This window comes from Bos indicus x Bos taurus, chromosome 22, assembly GCF_003369695.1.
Source record: "Bos indicus x Bos taurus breed Angus x Brahman F1 hybrid chromosome 22, Bos_hybrid_MaternalHap_v2.0, whole genome shotgun sequence".
NCBI lineage: Eukaryota > Metazoa > Chordata > Mammalia > Artiodactyla > Bovidae > Bos > Bos indicus x Bos taurus.
In genome coordinates, this window is record NC_040097.1 from 2943370 (window position 1) to 2970754 (window position 27385).

General features: G+C 59.3%; 1 protein-coding gene across 5 annotated transcripts in view; it reads left to right on the forward strand.

The window, feature by feature from the left end:
• SLC6A6 (solute carrier family 6 member 6) overlaps positions 1 to 27385 on the forward strand; it is an 84249-nt gene that overhangs the window by 44135 nt on the left and 12729 nt on the right. For 4 of the 5 annotated variants that reach the window (XM_027522456.1, XM_027522457.1, XM_027522458.1 and 1 more), the window contains 8 exons: positions 2198 to 2443; positions 4347 to 4481; positions 5947 to 6181; positions 15231 to 15363; positions 21441 to 21575; positions 22707 to 22810; positions 22940 to 23064; positions 26735 to 26847. In XM_027522456.1, the coding sequence (XP_027378257.1) occupies positions 2198 to 2443; positions 4347 to 4481; positions 5947 to 6181; positions 15231 to 15363; positions 21441 to 21575; positions 22707 to 22810; positions 22940 to 23064; positions 26735 to 26847 (1226 nt within the window). The remainder of the gene's footprint in view (positions 1 to 2197; positions 2444 to 4346; positions 4482 to 5946; positions 6182 to 15230; positions 15364 to 21440; positions 21576 to 22706; positions 22811 to 22939; positions 23065 to 26734; positions 26848 to 27385) is intronic. The other variant, XM_027522459.1, reaches the window with a different exon arrangement.

Genomic DNA, 27385 nt, shown 5'->3' on the forward strand with positions numbered 1-27385 from the left:
GCAAGCGCCCACAGGCTGTATGAGCAGCCGCCGGTCACCACCCCCTCCGCCTGGCTGACCTGGTGAAGCGCCTTCCGGCCCCAAGATCCAAGGAGAGCCCAAAAGGGCGGCACCGGCCCGTCTTGATGAGGAGACTCCAGGGTCATTCCCTGGAAAACATGTCTACCAGGAGGGAGTGGAGTCCCACATCCTCCAATTATGCTGCCGTCCAGCCGGGCCACAATGGGCCCAGAGATAACCATCGGGGGCTGCAGAGCTCCGTGCTGGAACAATGCTGGCCGCTCGGGCTATTTTTACAGTAGCCGTGCGCTCGGCAGAACCCCGCGTAGCCCCAGGGGAGCAGGCGAAGAAAGGCCTGCGGATGCCCCACCGTCTGCGCTCCGGGAGACAGAGGAAGGCCCAGTGAGCCGCCCGGCGGCTCCAGGAAGCCTTTCTCGGTCTGCTCACTGCCAGATAGCGAAACAATCGGGGTCCCCCACCCCGAGCCAGGGAGAGGAAGGAGGCATGGGGGAAGCGGGGATTCTGTTTTGCTTGCGTGCCTCTCCTCCTCCGAGCACGGCCCCGGAGGGCCTGGCTGCAGGGGCCGGGGCCAGGGGCAGGCCAGCGTGCCCTGCTCGCCTCCCCTGGTCCTTGGCAACTGTCACCTGGCCCGGCCGGACCTCCTTCAGACCCCGCGGTATCACAGGGTTGGAAAGCAGCAGAGTTGGGGGGGTGGGGCCCTGGGCCCCAGCTACCTGCGTACCTACTCTGGGAGCCATCGACCCAGCCGTCCTTAGCTGACCTACTGTGCACCAGCTCGGGACACCCAGCCATGGGCCAGGCAGGTCCCGATGCCCTGCAGCCCCTGTTCTAGTTGAGAGGAGACTGTTAGCAAGGAAGCAACCGAGGCATTTTCAGCTAGTGCCACCCTAACTCAGTGCAGACTCAGATGCCCCTGGACAGGTCCAGGTGGCGAGCTGGCCCTGGGGCACCAGGGCGATGGCCCCCTCTGGTCCAGTGGATGACCGTTGTAGGAGTGAGTCCAACTTGGGGTCCACCTTCCAGTTTTTCCAGGAAACCTAGAAATCTTGACTTTACCCCGGAATCTGAGAGTTCAGCACTGGCCACCCATTTGGCTTGTAAAGACAAGCAGCTGGCTCTGCATCAACAGCCTCTGCCTTCCTTTTCATTCTGAAGTTGGGGAGACTGAGGCTCCCCGGTCTTCGTGGTCCTCTGGCACATGGGGGTGGGAGACGTCTTCTCCTGCTGGGCGGGACCCGGATGCTCTTGCCCTCAAGGTCAAGCTGCTGGGAACACTGAGGATTCGGGGACCAGACGCAGTACAGAGAGGGGGCTGCCGCACTGGCTGGTGGTAGACCTCCTCTGGGATGGGGTCCGAGCCAGGGGGCGCTGAGGGTGAGCGTGAGCAGCTTAGAGGTTTGATAACCCTGGAGCCCCCCCTTGCCGAACCCACAGGGCAGTCAGCGGGCCGGGGCCTGGATGGTCCAGGGGTCAGGGTGGACCCGAGCACCGATATCGAGGGCTGGAGTCGTGGGAACTACCAAGAGTCCTTCCAGAGTCCTGTGCCAGCGCAAATCCCTGTCCTGATTCTGCAGACATGCGACTGGCTAAGAAGCTGCCAGTGTATTTTATAAGTACCCGTGTTCTGTATTTGACGGAAACCGTGTTTCCAAATATTGAAACACATACTTGGAAACACTGGAGCGTGAAAACATGCCAGCCTGAAGCTCTGTTCTTTAAAACCGTGAGGGATGAGCACCTCCGCTGGGCCAGGGCCTGCCTCGCAGCACCGGTTTCTCTGCAAACCTGAGATTCGGAGACGATTTCCAGAGGATACAGGCAGGCTGTGGTTTGGAAGCGGTGCTAGACCTGCGTGGAGGGTGTGTTCTGTGGAGGCGCTGCCAGGGCTGGGTGGTTTCGTGCTCATCTCCCTGCGGGTGCAGACTAGGGGGGTGGCATTTGGGGCTGGTGGATACGGTGCTTCTGTTGGACGGGTGCCTAGGGGATGGCAGCTGTCGGTCCCCAGGTCCTCAGGCCCCCGATCACCTGGGGTGGGGGGTCCGAGGAGTGGACGGACAAGGGGGTGGCCGGCCCTCTGCCTCAGGCCCGGCAGGTCAGAGGTGGCCTGCGGGGTCGTGCCAGGACGCACAGCCCGCCCCTTACCGACGCACGTCGGGGTCTGCTCTTTCCGCCATAGAAAGCGAGGAGGAGGACATGGCCACCAAGGAGAAGCTGCAGTGTCTGAAAGACTTCCACAAGGACATCCTGAAGCCGTCCCCCGGGAAGAGCCCGGGCACCCGGCCGGAGGACGAGGCCGAGGGAAAGCCCCCGCAGCGGGAGAAGTGGGCCAGCAGGATCGACTTCGTGCTCTCCGTGGCCGGTGGCTTCGTCGGCTTGGGCAACGTCTGGCGTTTCCCCTACCTCTGCTACAAAAACGGCGGAGGTGAGCCTGGGCTGGGCAGAGGGCAGGCTGGAGGGGTCGCAGGGGCAGAGCGAGGGGGCTGCCCACGCCCAGCGTTTGAGGCCTCGACCTCCCCCAGGTCAGCCCGCCTCCGCTCCCACCGCGATCCTCAGAGGCGGGAGATGAGCATGACCGGGAACCCGATGGTGGTCTATCAGAGCCTTCCTGTGTGAGCTCGAGCGGATTCCTCACCCTCTCTGGTCCTCCAGTTTACCTCTCTGAAGGCCGCCACAGGGCCAGGCCCGAGCCTCCGAAGCCTTGTAGCTCCGCACCTCCCCACTCTGCCTGACTTCAGAACGTTTTTACCCTTTGCTTTTGCTTTTCTAACTTAAACCAGTTGTAGTTCAAAGACAAGTCTCATGTTTCCCATGTTAAATAGAAAACCAGTGTCTTTTGCGGTAATGGACGGGTATCCAGGACCAAAAAAAAAAAGCACAACGAGGATGTTTTTAATTTTCATTTTTTCAGTTTTATTGAGTTAGAATTGACATATACCATTGTTTTAGTTTAAGGCATACCAGATGATTGATGTCTTTACTGTGAAATGATCACGGTGAGTCTTGTCGACATCCATCACCTCATATAGTCACATGTATTTTTTTCTTCTTGTGATCAGAACTGGTAAAGTTTGACACTTAGCAACTTCTTTTTTTTTCCCCCCCACCGCATGTGGGATCTTAGTTCACCAACCAGGCATCAAACCTATGCCCCTTGCATTGTGAGTACAGAGCCTTTGCCGCGGGACTGCCAGGGAAGCCCCTTAGCAACTTTCAAACACACCATCCAGTGCGTCGTGACTGGTGTGCAACCATGCTGTGCACGCCACGCCCAGGACGAATTTATCTTCTAATCGGAAGTTTGTGCCTTTTTGACCCTTTCGCTTAGCGATGGTATTTTCTAAAGTAAGTTCTCTGTTTCGTCAGTTGGTTAGTTGGTTGGTCTGCTCTCTCGGTTTTAGTTTGTTGGGTTTTTTTACTTGCTGGAGGCCCTGAATTAGCATCCTCTGATGTAAGAGGAGTTCAGGCTGGGCAGCACATCCCGGAGGCCTGCTGGTCAGTAGGAGCTCAGCAGTGAGAACTCCCTCCCTGCTCCTCGTGGCGGCCCATGATCCGGCTGGTAGCCAGCAGAGCCGGGCACGTGCGTGCCGCCCGCCCGCCCGCATCAGAACCGCCTTGCAGGAGGTCCTGCCCTTGAGCCTGGTTTGTTAACCTTTGGGAGGTCTCAGGTGCCTCTGGGACTCTGATGAGTGCCCTAGATGCTCCGGAACAAAGCACGTACCCATAGGCCCAAGTCACCCACACTTTCAAAGGGTGTCCGGACCTGCTGAAGCCAGTAGTGGACACCAGGTAGGAGCCCTCGCCCGACTCTTTGCCCCCCTCCCCACCCTGGCTCCCACCCCCGGCTGGAAAGGCCCATCTCTCGCTTCCCAGCACCCTTCCCAGCTGGTTCTCAGCTTCCTGCCCTGGCTGGGCCATGGCAGGCCAGCTGAAGGCTGCAGTCAGGAGGCCCATCTGAGCCGGGTGTGAAGGGCTGGGCGGCCCTTCTTCAGAGGGACGGACCCGGGGAAGACAGGCAGGCACAGAGCTTCAGCAGAGGCTCGGAGGCTTCACGCAACCGGGTAGGTTGGAAGGAGACAAGATGGCACCCTGGAAGGGTGGTGCTGGCTGGACGAGACTTTTCAGCCAGGTCCAGGAGTCTGCCCTTCACCCTCGAATCCACAGGTCGGGAAGATTCCCCTGGAGAAGGAAATGGCAACCCACTCTAGCATTCTTGCCTGAAGAATCCCATGGACAGAGACGCCCAGCAGGCTGGCTGGGAGGGTTTGGGACGGAGAATGTGCTGGCCTGGGCCAGCCTGAGCCTCACCCACTCTTCTCTCTCTGCAGGCGCATTTCTCATACCATACTTCATCTTCCTGTTTGGGGGCGGCCTGCCCGTGTTTTTCCTGGAGGTAATCATAGGCCAGTACACCTCTGAAGGGGGCATCACCTGCTGGGAAAAGATCTGCCCCTTGTTTGCCGGTGAGTACGGGACAGAGGTCAGCCGGGGCCTGGTGTTCCTCGGCTCAGCAAACGCTTATTGTGCACCTACTATTTGCCAGGTACACTGCAGCCTCACGCAGGCCAGCTTGGCACACGGCGGCTGCTGCTGCTCACGCCTCCCTGGGTTGTCAAAGGATGGGAGGCCCAGTAGCCGCTGAGCAGTAGGGTGTAGAAGAGAAGGCTTTCAGGAGCCCGACTGTCTGGCTTCAAGTCCCACTCCCTCGTTATGCTAACTCTCGTGACTTGGGGGAAAGTCACGTCATCTCTCTGTGCCTCAGCTTCCCACTATACACATACTTCTAGGGAAACGACACAGCCTCGTAAAAGTGCTTTGTACACAGAGGAAGCCCAAAGAGTGGCTTCCCTGGGGGCTCAGATCCTAGAGAACCTGCCTGCAATGCGGGAGACCCAGGTTCGATCCCTGGGTCGGGAAGATCCCCTGGAGAAGGGAATGGCAACCCACTCCAGTATTCTTGCCTGGAGAATCCCCATGGACAGAGGAGCCTGGCGGACTACAGTCCATGGGGTCGCAAAGAGTCAGACACAGCTGAGTGATTAACACTTATTATTGTTGTAGCATTTAGTCCTGTGCCTAGTTCCTGCTATGTCCTCATAAGATAATACTGTCATGATTATATTTGGCAGGGGTGGGAGAATGTGCGAGTCTGTTCACTCAGTCATCCATGTAAATCTACCCATCTGTCTATCCATTAACCCTTTCTTTTATTAAACTAGTCAGTAGTTACACAATCCATGTATCCATTCAACCATGCTCCATCTACTTATCCATCCATCCATCCATCTACCTAACCTTCCAATCAACCACCATCCATCCAACAAAGTGAGTGTCCATCCGTCATTCCAACATCCATCCATTCACCTGAGTCCATCCAGCCATCCGTCTAGGCATCCATCCATTCGTCCATTGATCTGTCCATCCCTCTATCCATCCATCCGTCTATCCATCCGTCCATCCATCCATTCATCCATTGATCTGTCCATCCCTCTATCCATCCATCTGTCTATCCATCCGTCCATCCATCCATTCATCCATTGATCTGTCCATCCCTCTATCCATCCATCTGTCTATCCATCCGTCCATCCATCCATCCTTCTATCCATCCGTTCATCCATTGATCTGTCCATCCCTCTATCCATCCATCCCTCCATCCATCCATCCATCTATCCATCCATTCATCCAGTCATTGGTCTGTCCCTCCTCCATACATCCGTCAGTTTGTTCAGCTCTCTGACTCACCTGACCATCCGTTATTTTACCTGTCCGTCCATACAGTCATTCGTGCCTCTTGCACTTATTTGCTGGTCCCTGGTGAAGGGCCCCTCCTGGCCCCAGGCCTGCAGATCCCAGGGGTTTCTGGCTGAGGGTGTGGCCTGGCGGGTCTGGCCTCCCTCTGAGTCCTGTCTCGCTTGCCCCCGCTCGCAGGCATCGGCTATGCCTCCATCGTGATCGTGTCCCTCCTGAACATTTACTACATCATCATCCTCGCCTGGGCCATGTACTACCTATTCCAGTCCTTCCAGTCGGAGCTCCCCTGGGCAAAATGCAACCACAGCTGGAACACGCCCCATTGCCTGGAGGACACCCTGCGGAGGAACCGGAGCCTCTGGATCTCCAACAGCACCGCCAACTTCACCTCCCCCGTCACCGAGTTCTGGGAGTAAGTCTGGCCTCGCGGAGGAAGGAGCGGGTGGGGGTGGGGGCAGAGGACAGCCCTTGCCCTCGTCTTCTCCCGAGGGGTGTGGGGGCTACTCCCTTGGGGTGGGGTGGGTGGAAGAGGGGGTACAGATTTGGAGATAAATCCATGCCTTTGGTCTCAGACAGGCCTGGACTCGAATCTCAGTTCTGCCATTTTACTGGCTGTTTGACCTCCAGCAAGTCACTGCCCCTTTCTGAGCCTCAGTTCCCTTAACTGTCAAATGAGGGCAATGAATCGTTCCTACACCCATGGGACCTCTGTGAGGATTGTTTCCCAAAGGCAGGTATATGTACTTATGTTGTCTGAAAATGATATAGTTTTCTTAATGTATTTTAGAAAAAAATATATAGTTAGCACATCAAACCTGTTATTGCCCAGAGGGAGGGGAAAAAAGCATATAGAAGCTTGAAGTGGTTACTCAAGTGCACAGGTGAGTAGATAGAGTGAGACATATGTATCAGTTAGCATTTGCTGTGTGACACCCATCCCCAAATGGGAGCAGCCATTTGTTTTCTTTGGCTCGTGGTCCTTCTGCTTGGCAGTTGGGGGCGAAGCTTGGCTGGGCAGTTCTTCTGGGCTTTGCTGGGCTCCCACCTGGTAGGTCAGCTGTATGGCATGGGGGTCGCTCTTCTGGAGACTGGCTGGCTCTTGGCTGGGGTGCCACAGGCAGCTGGTCCCTATGGTCTCATCACCCTGCAGGGTAGCCTGGGCTTGTTCCTAGGTGGCTCAGCATCCCAAAACATCACACAGAGAGCCCCAGTGCGGGAGCACCAGCTGGAAAAGGTCCCGTTGGCCAAAAAGAGGCCTGAGACTAACCCAGACTCAAGAGGTGGGGGAATAGGCTCCAACTCGTTAGGAGAGGAAGGAGAATTACGGGCATGTTTTGAAGTTGCCCACACTACAGCCAGTGACGGCAGACTCGTACGCAGGGGCCAGGCTTGGGGAGGGTGGAGTACGGAGGCCTGCGGTCGGGTAGCTCTTTGCTGACGTACAGGGTCGTCCTTCTAACCCAGTGCTGGGTACCCGTCAAAAATGGGTGAGTGCCTTGCCTTTCCCTGATCTCCACGAGCTGTTAAACAGGTGCTCAGCAGCCCCTCCGACCCTGGAAGGAGCAGGCAAGGCCTTGTGTCGGGTGAGAGCCAGGGCAGGGAACAGTGTTAAGGGATGGCCTCGTCGCCGCCAGCCAAGACTCCCTCTCCTTCGTGTGTGTTATTTGCTGCATTGAGGAGCCTCTCCCTCTCTTAGAATCTGGCCCCGGCACCGGCCCACAGAAGAGGGAGCTAAGCGCTGGCTGGTCCCAGCCGATCGTCAGGGCCAGTGTGGGGGACTCAGGCTGGAAAGGGTCACTCAGCCACTCGCCCAGGTAATCCACCTGCCCCTCCTGACCTCAGGCTTTCAGGATGTGCTCACGTCCCGGGACTCCTGCAAATGGGTTCTTTCCACGGGGGTGTTTTCTACTTGCAGACAAAGACCTCCACAGGCACATCCCCCCGCCATCCCTTGCTCCTCACACCCTGGACAGCTGAGTTTGCAGATAAAGAAATGCAGGCATTTCTTTCTTCTCACTTGAATGGGGCCAGAGGCCAGGACCCTGTCCATTTTCTGATGTGCCTGGCATAGCCTGACCACCCAGGGCCTGCCCCACCCAGGACGCCGGCACTCCACCCAGCCCCTCCGGTGCCCGCCAGGGCCTCGCTGCCTCAGGCACAGATTGGCCGCCTGGGAGGGAGCCCTCGCTCTGCCAGTACTGGCTCAGGCTGGTGCCTCTTCCTCTCTGTGCCTCAGTATCCTGAGCTGTACTTGGGGAGGTCATAATCTTGCCCTCCCAGGGTGGTAGGACACCCCCCCGCCCACCAACAGAATGAGACCCTGCATGGCCAGCCCTAAGAGCCTGCTTGATGAATGGGAGCCATCCCTGTCTACTTAGTGTCCCCATTGTGGATGAAACTGCCCCCCGCCCAGGGACACCTGAAGCTCAACTTCGGGGGTACTAAGACTGGCCCCTTCCCGATGCCCATGTGACCCCCAATCACAGAGGGGCTGTCCCCTCTGTCTCAGGCCTGAGCCCTTGTGAACCGTGAGGTCCTCTCCCGTGCCTTCTCCCCTGCCTGTCCCCCAGCCTGGGCCCTGCTGGGGGACTCCAGGGCTCCTGCCTTCCAGAACCCCCATTCTGAGCACCCTAGCTCCCTTCCCTGGCCCTCATGGTCCACAGAGAGCAGCTCTGTCCAGAGGCTGCCCGCCACCCACCAGGCTTCCCCGCCCTGCCGGCCTTTGCAGCCTCCCACGGGCCCTGGCCGAACGTCCACGGATACCCCAGGGAGGACTGTAGTCCCTGGAGGAGGAGGCTTGGCCGAGAGGACCTGCCTGCCACCGGAGGGGCTGAGGCCGCCTGCCTTCAAGGGCCTCCCCTTCTCTTGGGTGTGAAGAGGGCGAAGGAGAGAGAACGCCCGTGAGCATCGTCCCAGCGACTTGCTCTCGGCATTTCGTCCCCTCTTGGCCTTTTATGGAGGGAACACATCTAGGAGTAATCCCAAACTCCTTTCAGCTTCAGCCTCAGACCCCACCCTCGTCTGGTCCTCTAGGCTCTCTGGGTAAAGTATAACCAGATGGCCGTCCTCCCTGCCCCCCTGGAAGACCCCCATCTTCCCTCCCCCGTTACGGGTGCATCTCTGCAGTCAGCTGTGAAGCAGACACGTCATCTCTCAGCTCAGAAGCCTCTCCTGGCTTTTCTGTGCTCGGAGGCTTGCCCCAGCCTCATTTCCCTGTCAGCAAACAGGGGCCAGGTGAGCTGGGCTTTGGGGGATGAGTAGGAGTTCACTAGGCCAAAAAAAGAGGAAAAGATAGCCTAGACAGAAGGAACAGCCATGCTGAGGCGCGGCAGTCGTAAAGCTCGTGAGTAGCAGCACGTCCTTGGTTTGGCCCGAATACAGGACGTGTGCAGCCAGGGAGAAGGATGGAGCCTTAGATGCTAGGCAGAGAAGGTTGGACTTCATTTTCTAGGAGGAGGAGCCACAGCAGCTAGAGGAGGGGCGGAGAATCACGTGATTGCATCTGCATTCTCTGGACTTGCTCAAGGAACATACTGGGGAGAGACAGGCTGGGACACATATATTAAGCACTGACTGTATGCAGGGACTCAGGGGGCTCGGCCATCAGAAGATGGGTTTGCCTTTAGGGTGAAGCTCTGCTTGTACGATTTCCCCTCAGAATAGCCACTGGCCTTGTAGTGACTAGCTCTGGGGTGTTTACAGAGAGAGGCTTGCTGGGACGGGACTGAGGTGTCGCTGGCTGGTACCCACTGGGCTGCTGAGCCGTGAGCATCTTCTCAAGGCCGGTCTCCCGGTCCTTGGAGCCAAAGCCCAGCCCTGGCCTTAGCTTCCTTCACCCTCTCGGCTGCACCAGACACGTGGGACCCTGAGCTGGCCGCTCCTTCTGCACATGAGGCCTGACAGTGCTCGGGAGCCACCTGGGCTTCTAGATAACAAGGCGCCGTGGAGCCGAGCCTTCCTCCTGGCCCCGGACAGGGAAGAGCCTGGACGCTCATCCCTGCCAGGCCCCCCTCCCCCTCCGGTTTTCCATGAGGAGCTAGTGGACAGCCGCGGGTCATGCTGCTGTCCCCTTGATCCTAGAGCAGGGACCCTAATTCTAGCCCGGGGGCCCAGCTGCCTGGCCTCAGGGCGGTCACCCGTCTCCAGGGTTCTCAGAGGTAGCGAGGTCCCCATCACCTCATCGCCTGGCTGAGGGTTAAAGAGCACGGGCCTCGGGCCTGGTTTATTAGGTGGGACGCTGAGGATCAGAGTGGTTAAGCGACTTGCCCAAGGTCACACAGGCAGCTCGGTGTAGCAGAGAGCTCATCCCTGAACACCACCTCTCGTGACTGCGTCCCCACCGGCCGTGAGTCCAGGGCAAGTCCACGGGCACAGGGAACGTTGTGCCGTGTGTGTGTGCGTGACGCCTGGGGTCTCCTCTTGGCCTAGATCCCTACGCCCACCCTGTCTGCAGCTCACTGTGGCACCAACTTCGGTGGGAGCCGATGAGATGCCCTTCTCCCTTGAAGGGTGCCTGGGACCCTGAGATGGTCATTTCACGCCAGCTTTAGAATTGAACTCTTGAGTCGCTCGGAGATAGGCAGGCAGAGCCTCTGCCCACAGCCCGCCCCATCCTGCTCGCCCCTGCGCTGAGGTCACCTCTGTCCCGGGGGTCCTGTTTTTTGCCCCCCGGCCCTGGAGGACAGGCGGGGTCAGATCTGGCCAGATGCCCTCCATCAGCCTGGAGCCATGCCTTCCTCCCCAGTTCCTCCAGGGTCCCCTGGGAGCTCAGCACATATCATTAGATTTTATTAGAATCAAAGAAATGAGTCATATTTGCAAACAAGCCCTGCTCAGCCAATCTCCCCCTGCAGCTGTCAGAAGGCGGAGGCGGCATGGAGAGAGCCCGGTGCGGCCTCCTTCTCGGGGCGGACGGGCTGTTTTATAATTGTTGCCTCCGCCAGTCTCCAGGGAAGAGCTATCGCCAATAAATGGCTGGCCGGCATTCAAAAGGAAACGATTTGGCCCACTCGGAGGACGTATTTACATCTCTGAGTGCCGGCTGGACGGCAGCGGGGCAGCCGACTCCAAACAGACGTCCAGGCGATTCTTTTTTGGATCCCACCCTGGAATGAATCAGTCCTATTCTCGGACAAGAATGCAGCTCACCTCCTCTCTGTGTGAGGGGTGCAGAGAAGCCTGGGGTGCCGAGGCCTCTCACCGAGGATAGCATCATACCCAGTGGTCCCCAGGGTGGCATCAGAGAAAAAGAACCAGGCCTAGGGTTGACTGTTTTTATTTTTTTTTAATCTGGGTAATTTCAGGTGAATTCCTGAACCTCTCTGAGCCTCAGTTTCCCCATCAACCAAATGGGTGTAATTAATCGACTCCACTCATGTCTGTTGAGCACTCACTATGTGCAGGCGCTGTTCTGGATCCAGCAGCGGTCAGGACAGACACAGGCCCTGCCTCCACGAAGATGACGCTTTAATAGGACAGATAGACATGGGACAGACAGACAGTGCAAGTAACATTGTAATAGACAAGCAATGATAAATGCAGGAAGATACAGCCTAGAGAGGGAGGGAAAGAGAGTGGCCAGGAGTGCTTTTTCCATCTGGTGGCCAGGAAAGGCTGCCTTGGTGAAGGGCTGGGGCGCAGCCAGTTCAAAGGTCCCGAGGCCGGGGGGGCTGGACCTGTTCAGGGCACACACCAGAAGCCAGTGCGGCTCAGGGAGGAGGGGCGGGGGCTCTGGGGATGAGGAGGTTGTGCCTGGAACGTGTCCTGGACGGGTTCCCTGTATGCCCGTGGTCCCAGCCTCTTCTTAACAGGCACCACCCTGTCTGTTTAAGATGTCTGCAGCTGTCTGTCAGAGTGTTTGGCCAGCCTGTTCAGGGAGGCAGGAAGGAATGGGGCAGGCAGGTGGGAGCCACGGGAGGTGTGGAGCAGAGGCCAGTCGTCACCTGCCTTGGGTGTTGCCAGATTCTGTCTTGATAAGAACAGACTGGGCGAGAGTGGAGGCCGGAATGTCACCGACGAGGCTGCTGAAACAGCGCTCGGGAGCAGTGGGGGCCGGGACAGGGGTGGGGGCAGGGTTGGGGCGATACAGCCGGATTTGGGGGAACTTGTGCAGCCTCCGGGGAGGTTGGAGGCACTGGCGAGGGCCAGGGCACCACAGCAGGCCCTCCCTGCCCCTGGGGCCCGGCACTCTGCAGTTTACCAAGCAGTCCCGTGCACCAGAGCTGGAAGACCCAACAGATCCTGGGCTGTGCCTCGTGGGCGTCTGACAGGAAAAGGTCCTTCAAACTGTGTCACTTCAGGAGGGATTCCGATAGGCCTGCACGCTCTTCAGCCTCCCAGCTACCCCCGAGGTGACTTTGGAAAGGATGTTGGTTACTTTGGCCGGGAGCCCACATTGGGTTCTGTTATGACAACCCCTGATTGACGAGAGGACGTTCATTCCGTTCCTAGAACGTCTGCACAGCCGGCCCCTTGCAAGCCTTTGTAAGAACCTTAATTTTCGTGAAGGTGATATGCGCCCATTAACAGCATTCAGACGGTTTGAGAAACACATTCCCTGGTAAGGGAGCCCCCTCCCCTGCACCCCCGGGCCAGCGACTGCTCCGTTGTCTCGTGTGTCCTGGTCACTTGGGTCACCCCTGGGACATCGGCCCTTATCAGCGCGCAGGGAGATTCCTGAGGCCTCGAAGGCTGCGTGACGCTCCTCCACGCGCCTGCTGCACGCCTGCTCGGGCCCCTCCCACGGCCCTCTGGGTGATTGCTTTCCTGTGTTTGCGCCTGCAGACAGAGCCGAGGTGAACAGCTTGAGGTGTGTGCTGAGTCATTTCAGTCGTGTCTAACTCTTTGGGACTCCATGGACTGTAGCCCTCCAGGCTCCTATGTCCATGGGATTCTCCAGGCAAGAATACTGGAGTGGGTTGCCATGCCCTCCTCCAGGGGATCTTCCCAGCCCAGGGATCGAACCCATGTCTCTTACATCTCTTGCATTGGCAGGCGGAGTCTAGGGCTACCTGGGAAGCCTGAACAGCTTGGGGTGGACCCTGTCATTGGTCATATCATCCAGGAGAGTCTTGAGATAGAATTGCTGGATCACAGGAAAGGTGCCTTCAACGCTTACTGCTGGCGCCTTGGAGGGGCTTTGCCACCAGCAGCGGAGAAGCAAGTGCGTGACTCGGTTTCCCCATCGTGGCCTCCGTGGCTGGGCGGCTGCCAAAGCAAGGCCACGCGGCCCCCTCCCATCCGTAGTGGGCACCACGGGTTTGCCCAGCACAGCGGTGAAAGCCGGCAGGAGGGTGCCTGTGACCTGAGCGGGGGACGGGTGTGGTCAGGATCGGGGCTCTGAGGTCTCGGTCCCCTCGGTCAGCTCGCCTATGAGGAGAAAGGAAAGGCCTCTTTTGACTGGACACCCCGCGGCAGTGGCTGAGCACCTGCTGTGTGCCTCCTCTGCAGGGTGTCTGGGGTCTGGTAGGCAAGACAGACTCCCCCGAGGGCAACGTCCAGGGTGAGGGGGCGGCCGGCGAGCCTGAAGGACACTAGGCATCCAGAGCATCGCGGGAGACCTCCCTGGAAGCCTGGCGGCGGAGAGGGGCCTCCCTGAGGCTGCCCATTCACATGGACCTTGGCTGCTGCCCAGCAGGCCCCGGCTTCATGGAAGGAGCCGAGCCCTGGAGGTCGCGCCGGGAAGGGCCTGGTTCTAAAGCCACCGCAGGGCCAGGCCTGTGTGCTTGTACTCGACCAGCTGCACAGCCTGCCTTGTGAGGAGGCCCCTGGCCCTGAGGGTCCAGTGAGCCCTGCTGAAGCAAGGCCTGGAGCGATTCTTGTTATAGTGAAGGCTCTGTTTTCTGTGTTAATCAAAAAAGGTAGTGGCACCGCGAGAGCACGCGCTCTGAGGCTTGGACAGCCCCGTGTAGGGTGGCAGCTCTGCCACCTGTTGGCCGTGTGTCCGTGGGTGATTTGATCTCCAAGCCTCAGTTTTTCCCATCTGTAAAACGGGGCCAGTGACTTCCAGCCCTTGGACCAGATGAGATAAATTAGAGAAGCCTCGTTGATGTGACCTCGGTACCTGGGGGAGCCCCTAGATGTTGGGGTGACCCACAGAAAGGCCTCACCCGAGTGCTAGTTGAGGTGGGAACCTTGGATTTATTCAAGGTCCTAGCTTTGAAACATCTTTGGAAAAAACTTAGAAGCAGTGAGGATGTGTCCTGGGCCAGTGGGCCCTCTGAGCCCTGAGCCTGGGGATCGGCCTGCTTGCGGACTGGCTGAGAGCTGCGGGTGGTCTGGGGGCGGGAGCTTGTGTTCTGCAGAAGAGGAGACAGAGGGCGGCTTCAAACGCCCCTCTTGCCACTCCTGCCCAAGACTGTGGCCCTTGAACAGGGAGCTGGGTCTCTGGGGGAGCCAGCTTCTCCTAGGGAACATGAGCCTGTGACAGCAGAGCCCTGGGGACCAGTGTCCCTGTGCTCAGCCTGGCTGCCCTGGGTCACTGCCACAGCAGTCAGAGCTCCGGGACCATGGGGTCAGTTTCTGGGAGTTAAGTTTCATGGTTTCTCAACAGCCTGGGGGCCCCAGCCCAATTCCAGGAGGTGTCTGCCCCTCGGGGCGTGTCTGAGTAGCACTGTGGGCGTCTCCCCTGGTCAGCAAGGCTCTGGACCGAGTAGGGCTGCTGGCTGTGATGACTGTCCTTCAGACGGTTCACTCACCTCCCAAGCCCGTCACAACCCCGGCCGGGGGCATGGGAGGAAGCAGCACTCCCTGGGTGCCCGGAGCTGCCCTGGGGTCTCAGCCCCGAGACAGCGATGGCCGCCGCGGTCCGCTGGCTGCTGGCAGCGTCCAGGGCCGGTCGTCTGCACTTTGTGCGGCTTTCCTCCTCCCCTACAGAGAGGCGTGTGGGTGTCCTGCAGCCGCAGAGAGAACCAAAACCCTGGACACGCATCCTTCAGTGAGAGACCCAGATAAGGAACGGGGGCAAATCCAAAAAAAGGGACAGGACAGAGCATGTGGGCTGGCGGGGTGGGGGCAGGCAGGTGGTTATTCCCATTTTAGAGACGAGGAGACTGAGGCAGGCAGTTGGGTAACTAGCCCCCAGTGGTTAAGTGGTTAAGTCAGTGGTTACACGCTGGAGCCCAGTTGGAACCCAGTGTCTGCCCACGGGGAGCACTGCAAGGGTCTGTGAGAATCGATCACATGGGAATCAGTACCTAGTTCACAGATGAGGAAACTGAGGCTTAGGGGTTTAACGTAACTTGCCCAAGGCCTGGCTGGATAGAATCCCTGTGCACCTGACTCAGGAGTCCAGACCCATCCCCTGGTTGGCTTCCCCATGACTGGTGTTACCTAAGATTTCCCAAGACCAGCGGGATTCCGCAGCTTGGAGGCAGGGTTGAGCCCCAGCCTGCTGGAATCCCGGTGCCGGCTCTCCCAGCCCCAGGCCAGCCCGTCTGACTTGGGGCTCTGTTTGCTTGAAGGCGGAAGGTGCTGAGCTTGTCTTCTGGAATTGACGAACCGGGCGCTCTGAAGTGGGACCTTGCTCTCTGCCTCCTCCTCGTCTGGCTGGTCTGTTTCTTCTGCATCTGGAAGGGCGTCAAGTCCACGGGCAAAGTGAGTGGTGCTCCCCTCCCCTCCCGCCTCGTGGAGCCAGTGGTGCTCCCCTCCCCTCCCGCCTCGTGGAGCCAGTGGTGCTCCCCTCCCCTCCCGCCTCGTGGAGCCTGGCCCTCTGCAGGGTCGGCTCGGCTCCCGCGCCCCCGGGGCCCTCCTGCTCGAAACTGGTCCTAATTAACCAGTTCTCCTAGCAAACCCGGAGCCCCCTTGGTTGTGGCGTTTGCCCATTTCACGATGCAAATCCAGCCCAGCGGGTCCAATTTCAGTTATTGATGGTTTGACAATCAGCCCGCAAGATTCCTGAAACGGAGTAGTCTGCTCTCCAAGTACCCACACACCACTGGTACCCCAGTAGGGAGTGGTGGGTTGTGTGGATGTTAGCGGATAACAAACCCTGAGATGCCACTGCAAAGTTAACTGGTAACGGTGTTGTTAGCTACCAGCTGCTCACCGGCCACAGGGACCCTTGCGACCTCAACATCCCCTATCGACTCTTTACAAATGTAGACCCACGGGCTGACCCCAGACCTGCAGAATCAGAAGCTGCATTTGAACACTTTTCCCCCAGATAATACAAATGTGCACTGAGGTTTGAGAAGCAAAACTCCTCAACTGGCATTTTTGCTGCTAAGCCAGATTAACTGAATTATCTTAGGCCTTACATTTCAACTGTTAACTAGGATGTTAGTTATTAAGGAGAGCTCTCACCGATCGTTAAGTCGTTTGCTCATAGCCGAAGTGCTGGCTGTCGCTGAAGTATCTGCTGCTGGTTAACATGTTACATAGTGACCAAGACGCTAGCTATTGACAAAGGTGGAAGCTGAAAATTCGTGTTACCTTATTGATGCAGGTTTTAGGTGTAGCTGGTATATTGTCAATAATGAAACTGTTAGCCTGTAACTGAAATATTACCTGTTGTGAGAGCCGGGCGATGGATGACCTGGTAAGCAGAACACCGGCCAATATAATACCATAGTCGTCCTGGTGGCGAAAGACCCCACAGAGGGTTCCCTTGGGCTCGCCGGGGTGAACCCAGGGCACTAACTGAGCCACAGCGTAAGTGTTGGCTGGTCTACCCTTACGTGCCCCCCTGTCTGCCATCCCCCGACCCCCATCATTTGCATCTGCATCCGGGACAGTCTCTTTAAGAGAAGCCCTCAAAGGTCAAAAGAGTTGAGTTAAGGTGGCATTTGAAGGACAGTGATGGACAGCGGGTGACGTCACTGGGAGAAGGGACAGTCCCTGCGAGTTCTCCCCGGATGAAGGGCGTCTTAGGTAAAGTCACGATCTAAAGAGACAAGAGCTAAAGGGGGCGCATAACATGGTGGAGGAAGACAGGCGCGTTGGGTTCGGTTTTAGGCAAGGCTCACCAAGAAGGGCTCTTAGAGGCGTAGATCTGTTGGAAGTGAGGGGTAGACCCCCGGGGAGCCCCTAGTCCAATGGAGGAGCTGATGTCCGCCAGGAACCGTGGGCCTCCCTCGAGACACGTGCAGAGGCAGGAGCCCAGAGTCGAAACGAAACGGAGAGGACGCAGAGCTGTCCCTCGGCGGCTGACGGACGTGACTGGCTGGAGGTCCCCCTGCCGCCCCCAGAGAAGAGGCTCTGGGCCCCCAGGGGCAGGCGTGGCCCCCAGAACAATAGCAGGGCTGGGGCCAGCCCCCGGGGAAGCCAGGACAAACACAGGGAGGATCCGAGGACTTCCTCGAGCTCCTCAGCGGCCGCCGCTGGCCGTGACTTCCAGCCCTGGCCATAGACCAGGTTTGTGGCCGCCGTGGGGGCCGGATGGCCTCATCCTGGCTGTGGCCTTGCTCAGTGGCTGACCCCAGCGTGGCCGGGGTGGGGAGGAGGGAGCTCCCCGGCCTGGGAGGCTCAAGACCTGAGTTCAGGTCACTTGGCATCTCTGGATGTCAGTCCCCTTGTGTGTAACAGCATTCGTCCTTCTGAGGGTCTGACACTTGGCCCAGAGTTCACTGCTGCTCAATTCATCCAAGAAATTGCGATGGTGGTGCAAACGCTCTGCGCCTTGCTTGTGGGCCAGGCACCGTTCCCAGCTCTGATTATCAGCTCTGTTAATCTCCTGACGTCTGATGTATGCGTGGCTCCTACTCCGCTTTAAGTGGAGTAGTGGTAAGAGGAGATGTCTTGGGGGAAACGGCGGGGCAGAGAGGTTGACTTGTTCACGTCTACACAGCTTGTCGGTAGCCCGGGTGGCATTTGAGCTCGGGCAGCCCGGCGCCCAGCCTCGGGGCCCTGCGTTCTCCCGCCTCCTGTGGCTGCTGCTCTCACAGCACGTTAGGCCGCAGGGGGTGACAGGGATCCAGACCCTCCCACAGGAAGGGCGGCCCCATGAACCCCACCGGCAGTTCAAATCCCAGACGCAAGCACAGGCCAGCCTCTCCAGACCTGGTGTGGGGTCTCGGCTCTGCGCCCATAGCCAGCATGACCAGGGGCCAGTCCCTTCCCCCAGGAGCCTCATTTTCCCCCTGTGTGAAATGAGTGCTGCCCCCCCCAAACACACACGAGGTGCTTGGGGCCTGCCAGGCCCTGGATGCAGACCCACGGCCCTGGGCCTCTGGGGTGAGCAACCCGCGCTGCCCAAACGACCTCCCCAGAGGAAGCCCAGGGCGGCAGAGACCAGCGCGTCCCCCTGGTGCCTGGCCGGCCACCCTCTCCCCGCCGTCACAGGGGCGGGGAGGAGGCACTGGCTTTGTAAGTTTCCAGCGCACTTGGGCTGCAGGGCTTTTGGGTCGCGGGCTCAGAGCAGCCACGGAAGTTTGCCAGCAAGAGTGGAAAAATACTGCATCCTGGCACAGGGCCCCTGCCAGAGACCCACTGGTGGCGGCTGGCAGAGCCGCTCCCACGGGGATCCCGAGAGTCACCGGGAGGCTGAGAGGATGGCGCTCAGGGGCTGGGCCTCGGCAGATTCTGCAAAACAAGGGTGTCCTGCCAGAGACGCCGCCACGGCGGCGTGAGCAGGTGGGCTGTGCTGCCCTGGGCGTGGGGAGAAAGCGTGCACACACAGACACACACAGAGACACACAGTCGGACACAGATGTACACACAGACACATACTCAGACACAGACATACACACAGAGAAACACACTCAGACACAGACGTACACACAGGCACACACACAGACACAGACACACACTCAGACACACACGGACACACACACAGACACACACACACACACACAGACACAGACATACACATACAGACACACACACACACAGACACAGACAAACACAAGACACACACAGACACAAACACAGAAAAACACACAGACACAGACGTACACACAGACACACACTCAGACATACACACACTCAGACACACACAGACACAGACACAGACAGACACAGACACAGACACAGACACACATACAGACACACACGCACACGCCAGCCGGCCTGGCCCAAATCCCTCCTCTGCCGCCGGCTGGCCCTGGGCCCCTGATGCCTCTGTTTCCTCATCTAGAAAATGTAGGTGACAGTCTGCTCCTTGCAGTCGTCAGGATGAGTGAGTTATACAGCGCCTGGCACACAGCAAGCGCTGCAGAAGTGCTAGGGAAACGAACGTGTGGAAACAAGGGAACCCACCCCCACCCCCACTCCACCCTGGGAGGCGTCCTGTGTCCCTGACACAAAGCCCCCCGGCCCCCGCCCGCCTGCCCAGCCCGGGGCCCCCGTGCGCTTTGAAGCGGCAGCCTCTGCCCTCCGCCCTCGCCCGCCGCTGTCGGCATCATTGTTCTCCGTGTGGGCCGGGGCCGGGGCCCGAGCAGCCTGCGGGCCGGCCATCTTTCTTTCGCCCCTTCTGTGGCTTCCTGGCCGGCCCCGCCCTCCACGTATGCCCGCTGGTTCCCGGGACTTGGAGGGCTCTCCTGTCTTCTGGAGCGGCCTGCAGGGCAGTCAGGGAGAGGGGCGTCCAGGGAGGGCATGGTGGAGGCGGAAGGAGGGCGGCCCTTGTACCCCCGGTCCTCTGGGGGCCCACCGCCGGGCGACCCAGGATGCGGAGGCCGAGCCGCCCCTCTGGGAGGGCCCCGGATACGGACTCCTCAGCAGAGCTGGAGGGAACTTCAGAGCCCGGCTGGTTCAGGTGGGGACGTGGAGCCCAGAGAGGGGCTGTAGCTTGCCCAGGGTCTGACAGCCAGCCTGCCCCAGAGCCCGATCTCCGACCTGAGCCCTGGAGCCTCGGGATGCTGCTCTTGGGGAAGACCAGACAAACTGCAGACATCGAGGGGCTCTTTCCTGCTGTGCTCTTGCCGCTGAAGCAGGTTCTGGACCATCCAGCTCTGCCGCCTGAGTGCTGGGTGACCCGTGGGCAAGGGCTGGCTCTGTGGGCCGCGGTTTCCCCATCTACAGGACGGGGTCAGGGCAAGACCCACTGAGCGCAGTTACTGCACGGGCATCTGCAGCTGGCACACAGGAGGCGCTCAGTAAACCCTGGCTGCTGGCACTGGCCCAGGGCAGCTGAGCCCAGCGAGCCCTGAGAGCTTCCTTCGCGCCCTTTCAAAGCCCACTTCTAGTTGTTTCTACTCAAAGGGATGGCAGCTCCATCCGAGAACTGGCTCCACCCAGGCTTCCCGCGGCAGCTGGGCAAGGTTTGGGGCTCTGTCACCCTCCGCCTCTGTCTGTTATCTGGGTCCCGGGAGTGCCCCATACTGTCCTGGCACTGTCCTCTCCCCCAGCGCCGCGAACCTTCATCCTGTTCTCTGGGCCTCAGTTTCCACACCTGGAAAATGGGTGCATTGGCCATGCAGCGGCTCCTCCCTGGTCCCCCGGCCCCCTCAGAAGGAGTTGGGGGCTCCGTGAGCTAGTCTCAGCATTTCTGATGGTCACTATGGACTTTCGCATGTCCTCTACCACACACCAAGATGCCCTGTGCGCAGTGGTGGTTTGAAGATGTCTGGGAGCCCCGCCCAGCTCCTGTTTGTCCTTCGTCAGCAAGGCGGCCAGCACACACTGATTTGGGGACGTGCTGAGCATGGAGTGGGCTGCTGCTCAGGAGACCTGGCTCAGCCAGCGCCCGGCTGAAATAGCAGGATTTCACTGTCCGTGCCCCCGGACACCTTTGAGCCCCGCTCAGGCACATGCCCCCTCCTGAGGACTTTTTGTGCTGGAGTGAAAGTTGGGAAAATCCAATCTGTAAACGGAGGCCACAGGAGGTTTGAAGGCCGGTGCTTTGGGGACAGGCCGGGAGAGGAAGTAGGGCAGGGCCCTCGGGGATGGAAAGGCGTGGCCTGGGTCATCTGTGGTCCCCGCCTGGCGTTGACCTCACCCTGCCTGGGACGTGAGGCACGACCCATCCTGGTTTCCTCTCCAGAAGTTCCCCGATGCTTCCTGCTCAACCACCCGGCCAACAAAAGACCCCCTTTTCTGCACGTCTAAGCAGCCACCTGCCCTGTGCTGTTCTGACCACGTTGTGAGCGCCATTCCGTTGCATCCTCGCCTTGCCCATTAGTGAGGGCCTTTTGTTTCTCTTATCCCCATTTTACACACGAGGCCGCAGGCCCAAAGAGGGTAAGCATCATGGCTGAGGTCACACAGCACACGAGGGGATGGAGCGAGGATTCGAACCCACACTTAGCTGGTTCTGAACCACAAGTCATACTAACGCTGTGAATGTTTAGTCGCTCATTCGTGCCGACTCTGAGACCCGGGGGACTGCAGCCCTCCAGGCCTCCCTGCGAACCTTAGCTGATGCGTACTCCACGCTGTGGGCCAACCCCTGGGCATTCACCCACGATCGTTTACTCTCCTGTTGTGCATTTCCCTTTTTCCACCCACTGGAATGTCAGTTCCATGAGGGCAGGGACTGGTTCTCTGTATTTCCAGGGCCCCGTAAATATTTGCAGGATTCGAGTGTCAGTAAGTCTGTGTGTGAGGTGGGTACTTGCTTTACACCTAGGTTGCCGGTGAGGGGCCTGCAGCCCAGAGAGGGTGAGCGTCACGCCCCAGGTCCCTCAGCAAGGGCGGACCGAGCCTGGCTCCAGAGCGCCTGCCTCGGAGCGGATGCTGGGGCTCGACCAGCAGCAGGAGGGTCTGCTGAGTGGCTGAATGGCTCCCGCCCCTTGCAGGTTGTCTACTTCACGGCCACGTTCCCATTCGCTATGCTGCTGGTGCTGCTGGTCCGTGGGCTGACGCTGCCCGGCGCGGGCGCAGGCATCAAGTTCTATCTGTACCCCGACATCAGCCGCCTGGAGGACCCACAGGTACCGCGGGGCAGCGTGGCCTCCCTACCCCCCACCCCCACCCCCGGGGCCGGCATGCGGGGAGGAAACTGAAGCCGTGCCTGTGCTTCTGACCCAGATGGAGCCGGGGAGTACTCAGCCCTGGTGCTTTTCCACTGGGCCCTGGTGGGTTGTTCATGGTGCCCGCCGGCCGTCCCGGCGGTGTGTATCTTTTCGTGATGAGGCCTCCCGAGGCGGGCCAATTATAGAGGCTGCTTTAGGCACGGCGCCAGGTAAGGCAGAGACGTCTCCGGAAGCTGGTCTCCTCCTCTGCCCACGGCAGCCTTGAGGCTGCATCGTGGGGGTGCCCTGGGCTGAGGGTGGAGTTCAGAGTTGTGACCTCTTAGAAGGTCAGGGGATAAACACTAACGGTCCCCCCCACCGAGGCACTCAGCCACGTGGCCGCGGGGGTCGGAGATCTCACTGGCCCATTTCGGGACCTTTTGTCCCCAGGGTTCTCAGCCTTTAGGTTGTCCCCAAGGGCCTGTGCCACTTTGGGTCTCTTCCCCACGGTCCTCTCGCCCTGGGTGGGAGGCTGGGGGCAAGGGCTCAGCCATCATCAGAGGACAGCTGGGAGACGGCTGGGCGGCCGTCAGGGGCTGCCTGCCGAAGGTTCTGGAGAATCCATCTGGGAATTCCTCCCACTTCCAACTTGGGCGGGGATCCCCAGACAATAGCAGTGACCATAAGGATAGCAGCCTTACCGTGTGTCTGGCGCTAGGCTAAATCTTAACTCTTTGAACCTGTGAAAAAAAAAAAAAAAAAAGCACTGTGGGGCAGAGGAGCGGAGCCCACAGTACAGGTGTGAAAACCGAGGCTCCGGGAGTCATATTTACTTGCCCACGATGATTCCGTGGTCGGACTCCAGGTGCCTCTGCTTCAAAAGCAGGGCCTCTTAACCCTGATGCTCAGTGAACTGGGGTTGGGGGGCTCTTAGACTTCTGGGGTTCTGCTTGCACCCTGGATTCCAGCACAGATGCTCCCATCGCGTGGAGAATCTGCACATCTCTAGGCGGAGTCCTCGGGGCCCACGCCGCCGCCTCCAGGAAGCCGGCTCTGACGACGCTTCTTGTCTTGTCTTCGCCACCCTCCCCCGCCCCCGCACCCTTCCAGGTATGGATCGATGCTGGGACCCAAATATTCTTCTCCTACGCCATCTGCCTGGGGGCCATGACCTCGCTGGGGAGCTACAACAAGTACAAGTATAACTCATACAGGCAAGTGTTGCGCCGGCAGGCCTGCTGGGCCTTAGAGTGATGATGTTTAAAGAAAGAAAAAGAGAAGTTAGGGAGCGTGGCTTCCTTGTGTTGTGAATTAACTTGCTCCCTGACATATGTGTAACATAGGGACTGTATGCTGCTGGGATGCCTGAACAGTGGTACCAGTTTTGTGTCTGGCTTCGCAATTTTTTCCATCCTGGGCTTCATGGCACAAGAGCAAGGGGTGGACATTGCTGATGTGGCTGAGTCAGGTATGGTGGTGTTGGTGGCAGTGGTGGTGGGCGCTGCCACCTAGTGTGTGAGCCGAGTACTGCAGGCATGAAGCCAGACCCCCGCCCAGGGGGCTTTGCGGGGGGATGAACCTGGTTTCTGAAATGAACCCCCACCCCACCCCCTTCTCGCACCACGATGTCCCCCAGGTTTCAAAGAGTTCAAAAGCTAAATTGGGAACATCGTCACTGCGGTTTTGCCCCAGGGACGGCAGAAACCCGGGGGCTGGTCAAGTTGGGGAATATTCAGCACTTCTCAAGTGGTCTTTGCCCTACACCACCCACTCCCTGTCCTTCCCTAGAGCAAACTCCTGGTTTCAGCAACAGAAAGCACTTTCCTAGCTCAGGGGTAGGGCAGCCACCTGTCGGCAGCCCGTCGCCACCTTCTCAGCTTGGGTTTCTGTATTTTGCACTTTGCCCTAAGCGACCCCTTCATTCATCCCACCACGGTCTCCTGTTTGACTGGGTCGGTCTCTGCCCTGTGTCAAGCACCCACCGTTTTTGCCCGGGCTGGGGAAGGACCGGGTGTGATAGGCCACCCTCTGGGACGGTGACAGGTTCAGTCTGGGGGTAGGTTGTGGGGACCCCTCCACCCCTCGGGGGTGTGGGCTCCATGGGTGGGACACCCCCCGCCCCCGCAAGACAGCTGCAAGGGCAGGTAGTCTTAGGGTCAGAGTCTGCAGAGCCTGGAGGCTGAGGCTGGGATCCTGGGGTTCCAGCAAGATAGTTCTGGAACCTGAGAACTGTGAGGGCTTCAGCTGCCAGGACCCCAGAGCCTCAGAAGCCTAGGTGCCCAGTTCTAAGAGGTGCCCCCCATGAGCTCCGGGTCCTGGGCCCACGGCTTTGAGCTGCTGGGCTTCCGTGTGGTGCTGAGAACCTCACTCCCAGGACCCCCGGGGTCCGCCTTTCCTGCTCCTCTGCCCTCCTCCCCTCCTGCCCAGGTCACCCAGAGGGCGGCTGTTGCTCTTGTGCCCAGCCTGACCTCCCGACTTGCCAGGACCCCTCAGGGGTCACCGAGGGGCAGGTGAGGGCCCTGGGCTGAGGCTTCTCTCAGGGCCAAGAGGAGACTGCGAGGTCCTGACTGTCGGGGCCCAGACTGGAGTCCCTGCCCTTGTTGGAAACACAGGATGGTGTCCTGGTTCCCCAGCCGGAGCCCCTAGGACTGGGGCTTCGGGACCTCGCCATCGTGTATTCAGAGGTCAGCTTCACCCCTGCCACCAGCAGCTTGAGAGCAAGGGCTGCTCAAGGTCGGATCTGCGGTGTCCTGGGCAGGGTGCCCACCAGAGGCTGGACAGGCCCCTCTCATGTGAGGAGGTGCCCCCTCCAGCCTCCCCGTCCTACCCTGCATGTGTGTGACGGCCTCTGGCCCATGGTGTGTGAGCCTCTCAGAGCCCCAGGCCCCACGTCCCCCCACCCCGGCCCCCTCCTCCTACACCTGGTGCCGCAGGGCAGTCCTGGCAAGCCCACGCTTTGGTCCCATGCTCCTCTGCCCTGTCCCGGGCCCCAGATCAGACCTTTAGACAGAGTTTCCTCCCCTGGGAGCCCCCAGAGGCAGGCCAGAGACTGAGGGACACAGGAAGTAGTTGCAGAAGTGCAGAAGCCATGCCTGTGTGGGAGTTTGGCAGAGTGACCGAGAGGAGACAGTTGACACCCCTTTGCACATGGCTTTTCTTCAGCTGAGGGCTTGCCAACCAATTCTGATTGGTGGGGAATGGCCAGGAGCGTGGAGGGAGTTGAGTGGTGGGAGGTCATCTGTCGGTACATGAAACAGATCCTTGTCTGCGGACAGCTAGGTACTGTAACCTAGTCTTCACCGTCAAGCTGAGTTGTGTCTTATTCCCGTCCACTTCAAAGACCTTGTCGTTTATTCCCCACGGTGATGTCTGAACAGCCAACACATCAAGGGTGATTATTTCGCTAATAAGCTTTTTATCAAGCGCCACGTTGAGCAAAGTGCATTGGAACAAGATAATCATTTAGCCATGAGGTGTGGACATTGCGAATGAAGCGTAGCGTGGGCGTCTCTGCTGCCCCAGGGGCTCCAGTGGCTGCCACGTCCCCTGCCCTCTCTCTTCAGTCCCCTTGCTTTCCGAGAAGGGTGCTCACACCCTCTCCCCGAGGCTGGCTCGAGAAAGGCAACACACTGAGATACAGAAGTAGCTGTTGAGAAGCTTCGGGGCCCAGCGGGCGGGCGGGGGTGGGCTGGGGTGGGGGCCCCATTTTACATCTGTCTCGCCGCGGCTGGGTCGACCCCTCCCAGTGCCACCTACGGTCAGGCCGGAGCTGACGTGGGGGTCCCAGGGGGCCCCAGCCCCGTGGACACGAGGGTCCTACTGCAGCTAGGGCTTTGGGGCTGGGACGAGCGCCCTCGCACCCCTCCTGGGGGTTTTCCACCATCGCCTCTGAGGACACGGTCATGATTATGGTTGGACTTTGCTTACATCGGGGTGGACTCTGGGCGTAAAGCGACTCACCCTCGCCACCACGCGTGTGGTCAACGCCGTGCGATGTGGTTTCTGGCTGCAATTCATTTCAAAGTTGTTTTTTGTTTTTCTTTCTTAGACCATTCATTTTGTTCCCGACCCCGTTTTACTGTTTTAAATATCCTGTCCTCCAGCCCTGCTTGTTTCACATTTCTTGACTTTTTTTTTTTTTTAGTTTTGGATTTTACTTTATATTTTTTCTTTAGCCCAAGCCCTTCTCTCTTTTGCGGCTCCCGACCCTCTGGGGGACCCACAGGTCTCGGTTACAACTCAGCCCTTCCCCTGGTTGTCTTCTCTGAGGCCCAGCTGGAGGCGGGAGGGGATGTTTGCAATTGGAGGCACCCCCAGAGCTGGTAGGAATTCTCCCTGCATATATGTCAGAGCACCCCCTGGAGACCAGAACCCTTTGCCAAGGAAGTGGCCCCAGCACCCGATAATCTGAGCAGGAGAAGCCTCCTTGGGGTTCACTTATGGGAGCCTGCCCCCCACCCCTGCGGGGAGACCGCCCCCTGAGGGCATGTGGTGATGTGGAGAGAGGAGGTGCTGGGCGGAGGACTGCACAGCGGCCAGGGGGCTGCCCGCCTGGCGTCTTACCCTGCTCACCCCTCCCTCAGCTTTGGGCCTCGGCTGTCATGGTGCTCGGGTGGGTGCACAGATGCATCCTGAAGACACGTGGGCCCCGCAGGGCGTGGTTCTGGCTTCTTTTTTCTGGCCACGCGTTCATTGATTCAGTGGAAAGCTTTTCTCTGCAAACCGGGATTGGTGGTCAGATAACCGGAGCGCTCCCTGGTTTTGCTTCCTTCCAGCAAACATTGGTGTGGGTATCTGGTTTTGGGGGGGGAGCCCCTCCTTTCCCCAGCTGGCAGACCGAGGGCCAGCTTGGTCCCGTCTCCCACCCCCATAACCGGTGTCCACTCGGAACGTGGCGCCTGAGAAGGCCAGCGGTGCTGCTGCGTAGGAGACAGATGCTAAAACGGGCCCCCGCCTGAGCCCCGGCGCGTCCCACCCCAAGTGAGAACAGGCCTGGTCTCTCACCCCAGGCGGGCCCCTGCATCGGGGACTGGGGAGACCCGCCCCAGACCCCGAGTGTCTTGTGTGGCTCCGGGGCTCGGGGCAACTCGGGCACTGATGACCCCTCTGCCCACCCTCGCCATCTTCTCTCCCCTTAGGTCCTGGCCTGGCCTTCATCGCCTACCCGAAAGCCGTGACGATGATGCCGCTGCCCACATTTTGGTCCATCCTTTTTTTCATTATGCTTCTCTTGCTTGGACTGGATAGCCAGGTATGTGCAGGGTGAGGGGATAGTCCCCAGGCGGGTCTGCCCCTGGGCGAGGGAGGAAAGGCCTCCCTCCTCGGACACCTGGTTCTGGCAGAGCCTCCCTCTGCGCTGTGATGAGCTGGTTGTAACCCCCAACACACACACACACACACACACACACACACACAGCACCTCACGTCGCGCCTGCAGCAGCTGCAGCCAGCGAGGGTTCCTGGACCCCGGGGGAGGGAACGGCCCAGGGCGGCAGCAGGATGTCATCTGCACCAAAGCTCGAGCCTTTGACCTCAGCGGGGGAGAGACAGCCTCGGGTGCAGGCCCAGGGGTACAAGGAGAAGGTGAGACCACAGCTGGTGGCACGCGCCGCGGAGCACGGAGCCCCCGCGCAGACCCCGGCGGGACCCAGCACACGAGCCGTTCGGGCAGGCGCCCGACACGGCTGTCTGGGGTGCGAGTGGCCACTGACAGTCCTGAGTGTGGCCACGGAAGCTGGAACCGGGCTGTGCTTGCCACCTCCTGGGGCACGTGGGTCAGCGAGCTTGAC